Here is a 17,580-nt window from a genome sequence, read left to right on the forward strand (position 1 = left end):
CCAGTGCCCTGCGTGCCGGGATGGGACGAAACGTGGACAACGTGTGTGTTTGTCATTGAAAAGCAAGGTCCTGTCTTGGCCAGGCTGTTAGTGACATCCGAGCAGTGATGGCTGACCCGCTCAGAACCTCGGCACTGGCCGTGGACCCGCCTCTGCACCTCTTGCATCTGCAAAAGCGTGTTGGACATCTCACCAGAGCCATGTTTCCTGAGACATTTTCGCCCTTCCGGTTCTGAAGAGAAACTCAGAATTGTGGGGGAGAGTTTTGTGTTTTGAGGCTTTCAGAAAGGTCCACTTTGAGTTTGACTTCAAGGTTTCCTGGAGGGCTGGGTCCATGGCCCCTACTAACCCTGTGTCCAGCCTCCTTCCCACCAGACCCAGACCCTGGTCTGATCACTGTGGAATGCTGGGACCGTTAGATGGGACATCAGCAACTCTTAGTCTGGGCTTTGAACTCAGTCTCTCATTTCTATTATTAACCCACCACTGCAGCAGGTGGGAAGCTGGCAATGAGTCTCCTGGGCTCCTGGGGTGTGTCACACCCTCCCCCACCAACTGCAGCCACTTTGAAACGTCTAAATAACAGACGTGTTGTGTCTGCTACATCTCCTGGTTAATTCCTGGGGAGAAGAGGCCATGGGATCTTTCAGACTGCTGGTGAGCTGAGCCATGTGCATTAGGTGTGGGGTCCCTGGAAGGCTTGCATTGCCCATGTGACGTGTTGAAGATCTTGCAGCTCAGAGTTTAGCTCCAATGTCTTCCTCTTTCGCCCACTGATGGCGCTGTCGCTCCTCTGGCTGGTCTCTGCGCCCCACCTGGAGTCATTGGAACACGATAGTTAAGCTGCTGGTAATGATGATTTGATTCTTCTGGCAACCCCCAGGGAACCTCCTGCTGGCTTGTAAATCTGCCTTTGCTTGTGGGAGACTGGTAGAAGGCTGCCCTGCTCTAGGCGGGCCCCAGAAGATTCTCCATGCGGCGAGAATCGAGTGGTCCTGCAGGGCAATGTGTTTTGCTTCTACCTGAATCTCATGGGAACCGCGGTGAGGCTGAGGGTCAAATTCAGGCTCGGTGCGAGCTAGTGCTGCAGAGGTGTGAATATGGTCCCTGGGTCTCCAGGATATGAGTATTGTGTATTTATATTAGAGTAGCACCTCGGGGCCCCCTTGCACTGGGCTCTGTATGTGCACACAGTAAGAGCCAGCCCTGCCCCCGAGAGCTTGCCAGCCTGAGTAGACAATACAGACGGAAGGGGAGGGAAAAGAGGCGCTTTGTCTGACTTGCTCAAGGTCACCCGGCAGATCAGTGGCAGAGCCAGGTCTCCGTACTCCCGGCCCAGTACCCTCTCCTCTAGGCCGCGCTGCCTCTCCTAAAACGAACCCTGCTTTCCCTGCGGAATCGAAGAGCTCCACCTGTGGCTGAAACAGCCTTTGTGCCTCATGCCGGCACTGAAAGACCTAGTGTAAACGTGCTAATGGTGAAGGGGAGCAGCTGGACGTCCCTGCAGGGCCAGCCGCCTCGCGTATACCACCCAGCATAGCGCCCCCTGAACTGAGGGTGACGACAAGGGAGTTCCGTCTCCGGGGCCCATTCGGTCCTTGACCCCTCTGCTGAAATAGACCAAAAACCTCTGCAGTACCACAGTGGCTTGTGTGACATTGACACCGGTTCCTCTAGGGGCGGGTCTAACTGAGACCCCCTCCCCGTCGCCACCTGGCCATCACATGGTAGTGAGTTGGGGTCTCATTCAGCCACTACCAACCTGGGTCAGCTTCAAGGGGAGTAGAGACCCGGCATGCCTCAGGTGCGTCCTGTCAGGAGTCGGGTATCTGCTCCAGAGCCTGGTAATTCTCACCTGTCTCAGCCCAATGCCCGAGAGGAAACTTCCCTTTCGCAATATAATGATGGAAAAAGCTTGCCCCAAGGCCGGAGGTTGCTGTTTTGTGAAACTCACTCAGAGGTCAGAGCTGTGGTTGGATTGACCCTTGTGTCTCACAGGAGAAGGCCGGCAGCTACCTAAGCCTGAAAAGGTTTAGTTTATGAATGACTCAGTAGCAACCATCGTTTTCTGCCTTCTTGTGTGTGTGGAGATTTTAAACACCTAATTTATTCCATCTATTAGATAGATTTTGTAGATTTAATCATTTTCACAGTTGGTGGCTCATTGGATACTCAAGATAAACTCCAAATGAAAGTATAATGGGTACGACAAATGAGTTTTCACACCAGAATGGCAGAAACTTGCTTGGGAAAGAGTTTGAGAGGAACAAAAATATATACATATATAATTTTTTTTCCTGCAGTGGCTTTTGCTGACTATAGTAGGTTACCACAGTTAATTTCACCAGTTTTGTTCATCTGTAAAATTGCATAAAAGTGACATTTTTGTGCTCATTATAGGAAGTGCTGATTTATAGCTAGTAAATGGAATGCTTTTCCATTTTTGGTGAGGTTCTCGTAGCAGCGCAAAGCACCCATGAAATTGCTTGTATAATGTAGTTTAAATCCAATCTCAGAGAAAGATCCCCCCGTTGGGTAAAGTGACATTTCCATTCTCCACACTGAGTTTATTTTAGGCCACTTAGAAGTGACTTTATAAGAGAAAGGGGGCAGGTTTGCGCTGTGACCTCATTTCTGCCAGGCTGAGGTACAAAGAGCACTCAACGGGGATTGCTTGCGAGAAGCTCCCTGAAGCCTGCTGCTGGGTGTTGGGTTTGTGCAAGTTGTTTCTAAAAATTGACCCAGAACAACTTTCAAGTGAGGAGCCTCAAATTGTCCAAGAAGAAGAGATGATTGACTGTGAAATGATCAGGCAGTAAGATGAGCAGAGGGGAGAGAATGCGTTCCCGAAAAACTGAATAATACCTCACTAGTCAGGTGCAGTGGGGGACTGCCAGAGGACAGGAGAGAGGGGCACAGGCATGAATATGTGCAGTTAACATGCAGGGGTGGAAACAGCTGCCTCCCAGTCCAGGGGAACCTTGTTTATCTGCCTGTCATGGGCAGTTCTGCTATACTCAGCATGCTGGGCTCTAGATGCCAGATGCAACTGGGGCATGATCCCCCAGTACGCTATCATTTACTGCCCCCCTTATCCAACCTCCACGTTTCCTGGTTACGTCCCCATGGGCCACTTGTATTTCCTCTGGAGTCCACATTCTGCCCTGGTACAGGGGGCTGCAGCTGTACCCAAGCCAATTCAGGGCCATGAAGATGGCTATAGGGAAGTACAGGGCAAAGCCCCCAGCTGCTGGGCTGGGAAATTCGGGCTGTGCGTGTCTTCTCCCTTCGGAGGCAGGAGCCTTTGCTACTGGGGTGCTGCTATTGGCAGGAGCCATCAGACCCCGACCCCCCCCCCCCGAAAACACAAGGCCCCGAATGGTTGGTTGGTTGGTTGGTTGGGGAGGGGATCAGGGACCCTGTTAATCTGAGATCTCTGTCCTTGGCAGCCTCATTGGGTCGGCCTTGTGAGATGTTGGGCAGCTCCTGGGTCTAGTGCGGCCCTGGGGGTCACAGTGCGTTCTCCTTCCCATGCGGGGAGCAACAAGGGCCCCTGCTGTGGGCCCAAGGCCTGTTCATCGCCCCGCTCTCCGTTCAGATGCAGCTTGTCCCTGTGGAGTGCACCATCGTGTTTCCAGCTGCTGGTGGCTTGGAAGCTGCCAGACTGGCTGATGGCACACCTGCGGCTGGGTCACCCATGCCAAAGAGGTGCTCCTGGCTGAGGGCCACACGGGCAGCTTGCCAGCTGCCTGAACAAGGCCCCAGTGCAGCGGAAAGGCTGCGGGTAGCCATGGCCCCCAACCTGCAGCGCAGAGGAATGACCGCTCCCAGCAGTGCCCCATTTATATGCCTCAGTGCACTGAGGAATGCAGTGCCCCATTTATATCTGGTGGCTGCATGGCCTGTCACAAGATGATGGCATCTGTGGGCTGCGTTAGGCCACTCCAGGTAGGGTGCGGCAAGAAGCCTAGTGAATGCAGCTGAGTCTGGGGCGAGGGGGCTTGTCATGGAGGCGCCCGCCTTTACTTCCCCTGTTGCTGACTAAGCAGCAGGCTCTGCCCTTCCGGCGCTTTCTGTTGTCACCCCACTTCCTCACCTCCCCTTAGCCTCCTCCCAGCCCAGCCGCCCGAGAGGGACACGGCTTCCTTTGAGGTTTCACTCAATCAAGAGCCTGATGAGGAGAACCCCCGGCCCCCAGCACGGTCTCCACTCCCAGAGCTCCTCGGAAATGCAGTCGGCTCCAAGATTGAGAGAATTTCTCTTTGTTTCTCTCCAGAGCAGCTTCCCCTTACTGCTCGCGGGAACGGAGCCGGCCCCAGAGAGCCGGTTCAGAGGGGCCAGCAGTGCCCCGTCAGCCTAGAGCTGCTCACACGTCTTCCGCCTATTTGCCACATGACTAGCTTAATGGCTGTAATCTTGTCTTCCCCAGCTTTATGGCCCTAGCCCAAGTGGATGGCAGATAACAGATCCCCAATCAAATTGCAGCTTTGCCTTGTTAACTTACTTTGAAAATGTCCATTTTCCCATTTGGATTCATCTCTTCCGTGCTGGGAAGGAGAAGGGAGGAGCTGCTGGCTCTGGGGGCTGCATAGTGCCTGGCCGGGCTGATTCTGGGTCCCCAGGCCGACCCTCTGCTGTGGGGGGGAGGGGATTTCTGCACGCTCCCATGCTCTGCACTTTAGCTCCTGCATTTCTGGGCTGGCAGGACCGACGCCCAGCTCGGGATGGCTCCATGACCAAGGCATCGCCCCTGGGCGGGAACTGGGCACATGAATCTGCTCTCGCAGCTCCTGCCTGAGTGATCCATGCTGTAGAGATGCTGTTGGGGGAAGCTACTGGTGCAGGAGGGTCTCTGGGGTATGTGGGTGGGGAGAAGGGGGGTGAGACATTGGGGGACATTTGGGGGGGCAGGTGAGTGTATATAGAGGGTGGGATTGTGGGGAATGACATGGGGCTGTTAAAGTATGAACGTGTGTGTCTGTGTGGCGAGGAGTCTGGGCGCTGTGTGCGAGGATTAGTGTGTGTGTGTCAGGAAGTGTAGGTTTGGCTGTTGGTGTGTGCGTGCATGGGCAACTGTTACTGTGCACACGTGGCAGAGGGGATGTGTGAGCACGCACATTGCAGGGGGGTTGTGTGTGTGAGCACGCACATGATGGGGTGTGTGCATCTGGCAGGTTGTGTGTGTGTGAGCGTGTGTGTGTGCACACGTTGTGGGGGCAGTTTGTGTGTGCGCATCTATGTGGCGGGGGTGCGCATTGCAGGGGGGCTGTGGGTGTGCATGTGGGGGGGTGTCATGCATGTTGCAGGGGAGGGGAGTTGTGCGTGCCTATGTGGCCGGGTGTGTGTGCACACGTTGCGGGGAGGAGGTTGTGTGTGGGGGGGTGTATGTGATGGTGTGTGCATGCACATGGCAGGGGGGTTGTGTGTGTGTGTGTGTGTGCGCGCACCAATGTGGTGGTGGGTGTGTGTGCACATGTTGCGGGGGGGATTGTGTGTGTGTGCGCACCCGCAGGGTGGGGCGGGGTGTGCATGTGGTGAGGTGTGTGAATGTGGCAAGGTGTGTATATGTGCGCACACATTGCAGGGAGGTTGTGTGTGTGTGTGTGTGTGTGTGCGCGCCCATGTCATGGGGTGTGTGCATGCACGTGGCGGGGGCATGCGCAGAGAGGCGAGGGCTCTCTCTGAGGTGCCCTGGGCTCAGTGCTGATGCTCCCTCGAGCAGCTTGGACGGTTTGGGTGCCCTGGAAATTATTCTGTGCTCCCCATTCCTGACGGTGCAGAGTGAGCAATTCCCATGGCAGCGGCGGCGCGGTCGAACTCCAGTCCTGAGCACAAGCCTGGCTGGCTCCCGGTCCTGGTGCAGAGGCTGGGCACGTTCTGGCAGCTCCTGCGGATTTCATTCGCGATGCCGTGCTCTGTAAAGGAGTAACAGCGCAGTACTTCCCATAACATACTCTGCGGGGTTTCCGGCAGCAGCGCCAGGCCAGCCGCATTAAACCGGTGACGTGCCGCTCACCCGTGCACCAGAAGTGTGGTAAACGGGGTGGGTGGCTGCTCTCCAGCCCCGCTTGTTGACGTGACGGCCAGAAACTGCAGAGGGCTGGATGGTCCAGCCGGTGCCAGCAGCCGACACTTACCGGGTGTGGGGAGGAGGCTAGCTGGCTGTTGGGGCAGGCTGCATGGCCAACAGTTGTGCCCGCAGGAGGCTGGCATGGCGTTTTGCCATGGGTACCGATGGCCCCGTCAGTGTCGGTATGTTAACCAGCAGGATGCCGAAATGAAGGATTCCCTTGTAAGTACTTCTGCGTGCTCTCTAGCTCCCAAACCGTTTTCCAAACAGCAATTAACGAGGCACCTCGCAGCCCCTGTGAGACCTGGCGGCAGGTCCTCGTTTCACCGGGGGCTCACTGATAGGAGAGGTGACTTGCCCAGGGAGCCAACATTAGGAGCAGGATGAGTCTGAGCGTCTGGTCCCTGGCTCTAACCACTAGTCGTGCCCTGTCCCTGAGCTGGGAATGGAACCCAGGAGTCTGAGCTGCCAGGGCCTTGTGCCAGCCATTGCTGCCGGGGCCTCTCGCCACGTGCGTTTTAGTGCCGTTCCTGGCCGAGTCTAATGCTCTGCCCTCGTTTGTGTCTCGCAGGTGAAACGGCGGCCTCCATGCATTCCCCACGCTACCCCAGCCCAGCCGAACTGGACGCCTATGCACAGAAAGTCGCCAACAACCCCCTAACGATCAAGATCTTTCCCACCAACATCAGGGTCCCCCAGCACAAGCACCTTAACCGGACGGTCAATGGGTACGACACGACAGGGCAGCGCTACAGCCCCTACCCCGTGCATTCCAGCGGCTACCAGGGCCTCCTGGCCATCGTAAAGGCCTCCAGCAAAAGCATCGTGAAGAACTCGGAGGGCAAGCGGACTAAGATGTCTCCAGCGCAGGTGGCCATTGCCCCCTACCCAGTGTCAAGCACTTTAGCGCCAGGCCTCTCGTGCGCCGGGCACTTGAATTATCACAGTACTCAGAAGCAGCTCGACGCTCCGGTCCCCCCAAACGTGACCGTAGCTACGTCCGTGATCCCGCTTGCAGGCCGGAACCTGACCCTGCAGCAGTCCAACTTGCCCTCTATCCAGAGCATCATCTACCAGATCAATCAGCAGTGCCAGGCCCAGGGCTCCCAGCAGGCCTGCCAAGGGGTAGTGGTGACCAACCCCAGCCCCGCCAAGCACGGCGCGGCCAGTGGCTTCGCTAGCATGGCGACGGCGGGTGCTGCCGTGGCCTATGCCGGTGCCGTCCTGCCCGACTGCCGCAAAGGGGCAGAACTCGCCATAAGCTCCAACCCGGCCATGACCGTCGGCCCCAAGGCCGGCCTCTACCCGGATGGCATGGATTACCTTCTCTGGCAGCAGAAACAGCAGCAGCTCCGAATGTACAGCGGGGGCAGCGGAGGGGGGGGCGCTGTCAGCAAGTCCCCGGAGACATGTGCGGGGGTCTCACGCCCCTACACCCTGGCGGGCGCGGTGGAGAAGGTCAGCTCCTCCCCTTTGAACTGTGTGGGCATGCACGGCAACTTCTCGGTGGGCCAGTATTTTGCCCCCCCTTGGAACAGCATCTTGGTCACCCCCAACAGCGACTGTTACAACCCCCAGGAGCTCGCCAACGGGCACCGCGAGCTCGGAGTGCCCCCCTCCGATGGCCTGTCCAGCAAAACGCTCTGCAATACCTCCATCCTTAGCAGCAGCCTCCAGTCGCTGGAGTATCTCATCAACGACATCCACCCGCCATGCATCAAAGAGCAGATGCTGGGCAAGGGCTACGAGACAGTGTCTGTGCCAAGACTCTTGGACCATCAACACGCCCACATTCGCCTGCCCGTCTACAGATAAGAGCCTGACGCTGCTTTCCAAACAAAGGGCCACGGTGGGAACTTGACTGGTATCCATTCTCCTCTCCGGTACCGCCAGGGTCTGTGGCAAAACAAAGCGAGGGCTGGGGAGGGGGGGGTTGGTTAACGAAAGGGGCTGGGGGCCCCAAAGACGCTGGAATTAATTGGGGTCGTTGAACTGGATACACCTGAAACCCGCTGGAAGCCACGGACGAAGGAATGCTTGTTTCTAGAGCTCTGAAATGGTCGTTTCATTTCCACGAATGTGAACAGGGAATTGCTACAAGTTGCTGCTATCCAGGGAGAGACGGTTTCGCTCTGTGCGCGTGTGTGTGCGTGTGTGTGCGCGCGTGTGCGAGTGCGTGTCTGTGTGCGTGCGCCAGGCGGATCTGCATGTGGGAGAACCCCCAATTCTATCCTGCGCTGAGTCCCCAGGAAAGTTTTAAGTAAAAGAAGAGCTCCAATCCCCGATAATTCCATGCCATTGCAGCTTGGTCATGACCAGAAAGAGCTAATGCCTAATTTCTAGTTTAAGTCCATAACTTGCACTGCTTTGAGTAAAGCTAATAATTGGGGACAGTCTGGAGGCTATTTAAGAAAAAGAAAAACACTTGAAAACTTGAACAGATTTTTTTTTTTTAGTTAAATATACTGTACATTTATGTGTTGGCTGCTACAGAGTCTCTTCCTCCGCTCCCTCCCCCGCCCGCCCCCATTGCTTGGGCCTAGTCTGTTACTTTCATTAAACCATACGTTTTTGATGCTTTCTCAGTGGAAAGGTTTCATTGCCCAGTTGCCCACGCGGTGGGGGGGGAGAGCCGCATTAAGCTAAGGAGCCAGGGACCTGGGTGAGCAAAAAGGGCACGAAGTTAAGGATATTTTACCCTCCTCATTGTTCTTGCGGTTTTCCAAGCGTTTCCCTCGCCCCCGTGGTAACAAGAGTCTAAGAGGGCAGAAGCAAAATGTGACTTACCTCGGACTGATCCGAGGCAGGGCCCCTGTTCTAATTTGTAAAAGAATCCACACCCGCTTAACAAACCCACCCTCACCCCATCCCCAAATACAAGAGCTTGTGATCTCCCTCCATCGCTCTCAAACCAGCTGAGCAGTCACGAATCCGCCTGGGCACAAATGTAAAGCTAGCTGAGCACCCACAAGCAATTTCTTCTTTATTATCAGGAGATGAATGGGGAGCCATTATGGTGTCTCCAGGCTCTGGGCAGTAAGCTCAGAGGAATGGTCTGCCTCTCCCCCCCCCGCACCCCCTCCGCCGTCCTCACCCCACCCTCTGCCCAGGTCCCATCACAGGAACATTCTGAATTCTAAGATTTCCAAGGTTGTGGTTTTTTTGGTTTTTTGTTTTTTTTTTTGTTTTTTTTTTTTACTGTCAATTATACCTTTGTTCTGTTGTAGAGGCAACTTGCAGGTGAAGAGAAGTAGAATCACATTTAATGCATCTAGCCATTGTACCAGGTTGTAATTTGCATACTTTATTTTCTTTTTTAAACAGTTCAAAAATGTTCATTATGGTCTGTTATTCAGTATGTGTAATTGTGTTTAATAGATTTATTCATTTTTAAAAAAGCGGTTCTACATTACAGAAAATTCAAAGTTTTTTGATGTTTAAAGGAAAAAAAAAAAAAACCCACCCCAACGAAACCCAATGTGATTGTGCTCAGAAAAGAGGTGTACTGTATCCTTAAAAGGCCTGTTCAAGCACTAAGTGCATTTACAAATCTCTGAGAATGTTTTTTTATACTAAAATTGACCATTATATTCTACTGTGAGAAGTGCTGTCTGCACTATATTGTTTTAAAAATGAGAGAAAACGGAAAAAAAACAAAACAAAACCCACAAGCTGTGTGTCCGAATGTTGTTTTCCCAAAGTAAAACCAGGATATCATCGGCTGTGTGCTCTGGATTTTGTTCGCTGGCTGCGGCTTCTCCTGGATCATTTCAGCCCATCTGCAGGGGTGGGGGCAGGAATGGCGAAGGCGGAGAGCGTCAACGAAGGTTCCCGGGCACCCACCCCACTGCGTGCTCAGGATTTTGGCACTCGCGGCAAGTAAGACAAGCAATTTCCTGACTCTTGGCGGGGGCGGGCATGAGAACAATCTGCAGCCAGCAGGGTGGGTCTTGGGCAGTGTGAAACTAGCCTTTTACTGATTATTACCTGACCCTTCAGGCTTGGCCGGACGGTTGCATTGGGTCCAGTTACTGCCCTGCTGTGTCCTAACCAGCTGATAACACTGTTTGGTTAGGCCTATGCTGACCGGCCTCACGCCTAAGGGAGTCATACTGAGTCTGGGTCTTTCCAAAGTTAGGACAACTGGCTGGAACTGTAGGGATGTCAGCTCCCAGGTCCATTCGCATATTCCCTCTAGCGCATTGTCTGTTTGGTGACCTGCTTCCCCTCCCAGTGCCAGTGAGTGTTTGGACTGTTATATCTTTAATTCACACCCCGCTCCATTCCCCTCTCACAGGGCAGCATGTGCGTTACTGACAGGGCTTTACACAATGCAAGAACATAGAAAGACAGGCCCCTGGGCCACTATGCTTAGGGCCAATTCTCCTGTTGGGTCAGCAGAATCAATCCCTCCCTTTGTGCATGTCTGTGCCCCTAAAAGATGGAAGGTACCTGCTCCTGCCGTCCGCTCCCCCAGCTTTAAGCAGAGCAGGTGCTCGCTCTCGATTTTCTGTATTGGAATTTTCAGGCCAAGATGTATCTTGCTCATAACCGCCGTCCCCCTGCAGAATTCCATATCAGATGCAGTGCCACCTGGATAACTATCAATCATTTCAACTTGCCCTAGGAATTCCCCTGGAACCGAGACATAAAAACTGTCAAAGCCAGGATGGTGGTGCTGGGAACTGCGGCTTTTAGAAGAAAAGGCAAAGAGAAACAAAGAGAAGGGCAAGGAGGTGCCAGGATATATAGTGCTACACCATGGTCTGTTGTCAGTCACCTGCGTCTCAAGTGGTGGGTTGCAGGCTTAGCTGGAGGAGCGGAACAGGCTGGTGGCTGGGGGTTTTCAGCTATGGGACAGAGCCGGGTTAAGAGAGCTTGTCCTTGGTGCTGCCCAGGCACCAGGGTGGGAGAACAGTGCCCACTGCGGCTTGTCCTTGGGACGTATTCGCTCTGGGCTGTCCCCACAAAGGGAAGCGCTGCATTGTACCCTTTCGTGGGTGTGGAGGCGATGGTCCAAGAGGTCTTTTCCATGAAGGCCGCTCAGATTTTTAGGGTGCTTGGGCACCAAAGAAATGTCTGTAAATAAATGTCTAATGCTGGTGAGCCATTAATCCAGCCTCGGTTCCAGCATCTGTGTCTCACCCAAACCAGTGCATTAAACCAAACTGGGATACACCCCCCAACCCCACATACGTATATTGCACTTAATGTTTTTCCTGCCGCTTGCTGCCAGACACCTGGCTTTCTTGCAAAGCACGTGCGCCTAGCAAGATGCTGAAACGTGGTGCTCTCTGAGCCCAGCTAACGGGGGCGGTGTGGAAGGGAGAGCTGTGCTGGACAGCTCACGCTACAGGGGAGGGAGGGAAGAAGGGAGCACACCTTGGACTATGGTTTATCAAAAACAAATTGCTCTCCCGGAGGCTTGGATTTCTTGCGCAAGTTCTTTGGCTGAAGCTGCCTTTGGCTTCCCCAGCAGCGTGCCTGGGTTGTTGGAGCTGATGGGGTGGGGACGGGTTTGGCAAAGGCGGGTTTGGCTGAACACAGCCTGAGCAGTGAGGTTTGCAGGCCCCTGTGCGGCTCCTGGCATGTGGTTAATGAGGGGAATGGCTGGGAGGGCGGGGACCAGCTGCCTGGGCTGGTCTGAAATGGAAATCTCCCTGGGGTTCTGTTCAAGGCCCCTGCATGACATCTAGCTGCAGAGGCAGCCGGGCTGGGGCAATCCTCGCTTGCCCTGAAGACCTCAACTGGCTCCATGGGGGCCCTGGGCCCTGGCAAGGCTCTGAAGGCTATAAACTGTCCTGCCCAGCGTGCCATGTGCTCTCCCCACCCTGCCCTGGAGCAGTAGTGTATACAAACTGCCCCAGCTGAGAAATCAGCCCTGCGTTTTTCCTCCCCTTTTCCAGGCAAAGCCCCCTGGTTTTCGCGTCACCTCTCTCAGGGGAATGTTCTCACCTCTTTAGGGGGCTGTGGGGGGCAAAGGGCTTTGTGTGAAAGGAAGGCAGGCTCCACTCTATTTGTGAATCCACTGTCTCTGCTAACTCCACTCAGTTCCACCTACGGTGACCCTCTCCACTCTGACCCTCTCTGCTCTGGCAGCGGCAGCAGATTCCTGGCCTAAACAATGAGCCGCTTGCATTAGGATAATAGTATTAAATTCCAAATAGATTTCAACTCCGGGCTGCTATCACTCAGCCCCTTGTCTCCCTCAGCTGTGGAGACAGTGCGACATATGGTGTTCCATTATCTGAGCCTACGGCCTAGCAAAAAGGCTTTAATGCTTAAACAAACAGGGAGGCGGCCTTCGAAGGCTCTGCGTGTTCACTTGAGGATAGCATTTGATCACAAATCTGAAAGGAATTTTGTTTTCACTTGCTCACCCCGCAGTGCTCAGCCCCGCAGAAAGAGGTGGCTTTGTTCTTCCTGTCGCCCAATAACGGGAAAGAAATAGCCTAATAACAATGCTGATTGTGCCAAATGGTTGGATGTTTATGCATTGAGCCCGGCTCCCATTCAAGGGCAAAAATTCAGCACGGAGGCCTAGGAAGGATTTGTTTGTAATTCTGCACAATACACAGAGGAAATCCTGGAAAAATATGGGTTGGTTCCATATTTCACATCTTGTTACTGCTATTTTGTTAACCAAATGAGATTTGGCCTAGCGGAGAGGGGGCTTAGCAAACAGGGCTGCTGTGTATTTGAGGATACAGTTCGGTCGGGGAGGGGGAGCTGTGTTTTCATCGCAGAGCATGAGATAATTTCCAGCGCCGTGAGCTCAGCCCTTGTGACTCCAGTGCTGCCTTCGCTTGATCTCGGGGAAAATGGTTCTTGCCTGATCCCTACTTTGCATTTTGCCAAACTGCCTCCATTTGTTTCTCCCTGGCGCATGCGGCAGGGAGGAGGGAGCCTCAGGACACACGGTTTGATTCCCTCTGCTGGTGGAAAGCTGCTTCTAAAACCAACTAATAACAAACCCCCTGGCCTAGCAGGTTCCTCGAAAGCAGCTGGGTGTAACCTGGGAGGAGAGCAGCAGCAAGGAGCTGAGCAGGAGTTTAAATCACATCTGCCCAACCACAGATGCAATAACCAGTAACGGGTGGACTATTGCAGTGCTCAGCCTGGTCCTAGTGCTCTTGAGAGCATTGAATGCTGTCGCCCTTCAATAGCTGCGTGCATGGGGGGGTTCGGAAGCTTCCCCCAGATTCCAGGGCTGTTTGCAGTGAGGTTTGAGGGCCCCAGCCAGTGGCCACCTGGGACAGACTGAGAGCAGGAGACCTGCCGAAGCCGCCTGGGGATGGTCAGTGGAAATAAGACCCTGGCCTCAGGGAACCGCCAGCTTCCTCACATGCGCTGGAGGCAAGCTCCTGTCAAACCAGGAAGCACCCAAGAAGGCATCCGAGGCGTCCCTTGCTTAGCGAGGCCTCTGGCTGTTTGGAATAGCGCCCCCAGACCCCTATGGGTCCCTGCCCGCAGCACCAGCCAGCTGCTCTCCCAGGGCTGCCCATTCTTGTCTTGATATCAGTGTTTCAAGGGCATCTTGGAGAGCGGCTAATCCTGGAGGGGCGGAGGCAGCAGGCCAGATTCGTTCCTCTCTCCAGCACTGCTGGGGGGCATCAGATCGGCTTCTTCCTGTCGGCTTCCATCTGCTGATTTTGACTGGCAAAACGCTCCCCTCCCGCTGCACCCAGGGGACGCTGTGCTGCTGAGGAGCTTCCTGCCCGCCACGTAAGCCAGCCACGCTGCAGTCCTTGGCCCTGTGGCATTTGCTGATCTCCCTGGCCCCAGTTCTAGCCTGGCTGTACATAAGAATGGCCACACTGGGTCAGACCAAAGGTCCATCTAGCCCGGTATCCTGCCTTCCCACAGTGGCCAAGGCCAGGTGCCCCAGAGGGAATGAACAGAACAGGGAATCATTGAGTGATCCATCCCTTGTCGTCCATGCCCAACATCTGGCAAACAGAGGTGAGGGACACTCAGCATGATGTTTCATCCCTGCCCAATCCTCTAGCAAAGGAAATCAGCAGGACTACTCACATGAGTAAAGTTACACAGGTATGTCAGCATCGACAGGGTTTGCAGCCTCCCAGCATTCGAGAAAGTTGATTTAGCTTTTGCCTCTCAGGGTTACATGATCAGCGGCAAATGTGATCTATGTATGAAGCATGCATAGATGAGCGTGTTACAGAAATGCATTCATCATCAGAGCTGGATGGAAAGCAGAACAGCGGAGAGTAACGTGCTTGTATTCCAGTCCAGTATTGATTTATTCAGAACACGTGGAGAGCGATATTGCACCACAGTTCTGCTTTGCTGGTTTGTCTCAAGGAAACCTCTCTGTGTTTGGTTCCAGCCGCTGAAGAACTGGAATTCACACGCTCCTAAACCAGCAAACGCCCGCCCCCTCCCTCCTGAAACGCCCCAGCCGAGTTAGATCCGGGGTGGATGGGTTCCTGGCAGCCAGTGAGTACAGCAGGTTGGGAAAAAGCTGATCAGGTTCAGTTCAGTCAAATGAAATTAAAAAATCGCATGAGCCTTTTAAGAATATGGCTCTTTCTGCCATGTCAAACGTTAATAGCCCGTGAGGCCAGTGTCACGTGCTCGCGCTCGCTTTCTCTTTGGGTAGCGCCAGGTAATTGAATTAGTCTAACAGGAGCTAGTGGGGGTAGCTGTGATGTGATCATAGCGGAAATACTGCTGCTGTGAGACCCAATCCTGTACCGGAATCAATTCAGCCTTCTCTGTGCTAGGGACTTTTTGCAAGAAGTCTCCCGCTGTTTCTAGCACCAGTTCACCTGCATTAGTGACCCCAGGAGCTGCAGCTTAGACAGGCCGCTCATGTGTCCTCTCACCCTCCTCTGAGCAGGTCTAATCAATCCAGTGCTTAAACCAGCAGCTGCAGCCTGCCCACGCTGGGACCCATGACATTGCTTAGCCTGGTGGAGCTCAATAACGGTTGTAGAGGAGGCTCTGTTGAATGCATTGATGACTGAGCACGTTCAGTATCGTGCTGGATCCAGGTTCCAGTGATGAGCACAGCACAGGGATTTAGTGCTGAGATAAATCCACCCATTTGCATTAATTTCCCACCTTGAGTTTGTTTTTAAAAGCCTGTTTCCTGTCTTATTGCAGGGGTTGGGTTTGGTTGTTTTGAAGGAAGCTCCAAGAACTCCAGAGCCTGATTATTTTTTGTTTTCACTGAAATTGCTGCAGCCTTTGGACTAACTCTTCTCAAACCTTCCTACAATTCCTTCTTCCCATTTGACTGCTCTGTCTCGGAGTCTGAAATACGTGCATCTCTGCCGCTGCCGTTGTTGTAAACGGGTCTGAAGCAGAGCAACCCTTTGCGTGTTGTCAGTCTCGATGTGGTGTAGCTCTTTAATTTAGCCTTCCATAATTGTTCGACTTGTAACAAATAAAACTGACCCCATCTCTCAGGCCACGTCTACGCTTACGAGCTTCCAGCAGCACTGCTGCATCGATAGAACGGTGCCGCGGTAAGAGCGCTCGTGGAGCCGCGCTGTGCCGACGGGAGACAGCTCTGCTGTCAACATAATAAAACAAGCTCACCGAGCGGTGGGAGAGTGTCTCCCACCGACACACGAGCACTTATGCCGGCAAAGCTTTTTGTCGCTCCGAAGTGTGGAAAAACCACCCTCCTGCGTGACATACGTTTTGCTGACATAAGTGCTAGTGTAGACAAGGCCTGAGTCTGCATCTTTGCATCTGTCTCCTTCCTTTCACCCAGACAAGAGGCTGTTCTGAGTTGTATCACCTGTGTCCCTTTGACACTCCCAGAGAACTTTCCATCAGAGCATCTCTAGACACTTCACTCAGAAGTTCCCCAGTTAAAACCCTCAAAGGGAAACCGTGAAATCAGAATCATGCATAGAAAAATATTCTTTGCCTGTGTTGTTAACCCTTTGCACAATCGATGCTATCTGATTGCATTTCCCCTTCGACTGGTCAGTTTCGTTATAGTACCATAGCATCTAGCCACCCCAGTCATGGATCAGGACCCCAGCTTGCTAGGCACAGTGTGTAAACACAGAACAATGGCCTGGCCTCAGGCACTAATGCCAGGTTTCCAGCAGTGTGGGGAGATAGTCAAATGATGAAAGAGGTGCCTTGTCTGCCCCTTTTGCAGGCACTCTGCTGTCTCCTGGTTGCCTGAAGGGATTGGAGAGCGTTCCTTCCAGAATGGTAAACCAGTGACATTTGTCTTATTTGTTCCCTTACCATAACTGCAAACAACATGTTTCTCCTGATATTTATTGCATGCTAGGAGGGGAGCTCTCTGTCACATGCAGTGTAACTAGCAGGACAGCCAATCAAGGGAACAAAGAGAAATTGGGACACAGAGGTTAATGCTACTTGGGGAAAGGGACCGAAATTGCCTGCCTGGCACGTTAAAATTAAACTGTCGGGAGGAAAATCTTGCGTGCGTGTGTATGTGTGAGCGTGCGTGTGAGAGAGCGCGTGTGTGTGTGTGTGTGTGTGTGAGAGAGAGACAGCGAGCACTCTGGCTGCTGGAATAGGGTTGTTGTCTTGGAGCTGAACACCTCACACCCTGGTGACATGGGTTTCCACGGCAATGCCGTTTGTGTGCCCTGCCGGATACCGTTAGCACGGTGGAGCGATCGTTCTCCTTTCAGGGCATATTGCTTTTATCCTGCTGCCTGATCCGCGTCACTAGAACGATGCTGAAATGAGCATGGCTCATCCTTACGAGCGTGTCGCTGCCTACAGAGAGGGAAATGGGAATCTCTCAGCCTGTGGACAGATTGAAACCTAAGGGTGTACAATACAGCCTGGGCCATGATTTACCACACACCAGAGTGAGCAAATCTCACCTTCCCTCTGCTAAAGGGGCTGACTGGCCCGCTCAGTGAAGTAAGGAGCACACGCTATAGTGAGAGAGATTTTGGTTTCATTTTGTATGCTTCATTTTCCTCTTGATGAATTATGTGAGATGTGCCGGGGACTGGGGAGAATGGTTTTCACACAATGCAGAGCACATAGGTGTCCTCACACCTCTTTTGGCCTCCTGGGCGAGTTACTTGCTGTTCAGTAAATACGACGCACTGTCATGAAACCAAATGTCCCCCGCTTCCCAGAGAGTGATTCAGATTTTAACCAAAAAAAAAAAAAAGAGAGAGAGAGATTTGCATTATGCAAGTAATGCAACTGTGCGTTGGACAGCCAGGCTTCTCTGGAACCAGCTCCCTGCCCCAACACACCACATGGTGGGTGGGTTGTGCTTGCAAAGCATGCAGTTAGCATGGACCCATTTCACACTGTGCTATGTTCAAGTGCATTAGAGAATGTTTTGTACTTGCCAGGAGAGGCCATGTGGAGCAGTTAGTCCCCAACACACTGGTGCACGCTAGCATTTACACGCCTTTTGTGCAAACAAAAGCATCATGGAGAGAAGCCCCAGGTGAGCCTCAGACCCCAGAGTCCTGCTCCTAGTTTTTCCCTGCTCAAACCACTAGATTAGGTCCCCGTATTTT

General features: G+C 53.3%; 1 protein-coding gene across 6 annotated transcripts in view; it reads left to right on the top strand.

Annotated features, from left to right (window-relative positions):
- The window catches only part of FAM222A (family with sequence similarity 222 member A), a 105,720-nt gene extending 95,933 nt beyond the window's left edge, over nucleotides 1-9,787 (top strand). For all 6 annotated transcript variants that reach the window (XM_043529525.1, XM_043529524.1, XM_037879002.2 and 3 more), the window contains one exon: nucleotides 6,642-9,787. In XM_043529525.1, coding sequence (XP_043385460.1) covers nucleotides 6,659-7,885 — 1,227 coding nt within the window. In that variant the 5' untranslated portion in view covers nucleotides 6,642-6,658 and the 3' untranslated portion in view covers nucleotides 7,886-9,787. The remainder of the gene's footprint in view (nucleotides 1-6,641) is intronic.
- Nucleotides 9,788-17,580: the final 7,793 nt, after the last annotated feature.

This window comes from Chelonia mydas, chromosome 15 (genome assembly GCF_015237465.2).
Source record: "Chelonia mydas isolate rCheMyd1 chromosome 15, rCheMyd1.pri.v2, whole genome shotgun sequence".
Lineage (NCBI taxonomy): Eukaryota > Metazoa > Chordata > Testudines > Cheloniidae > Chelonia > Chelonia mydas.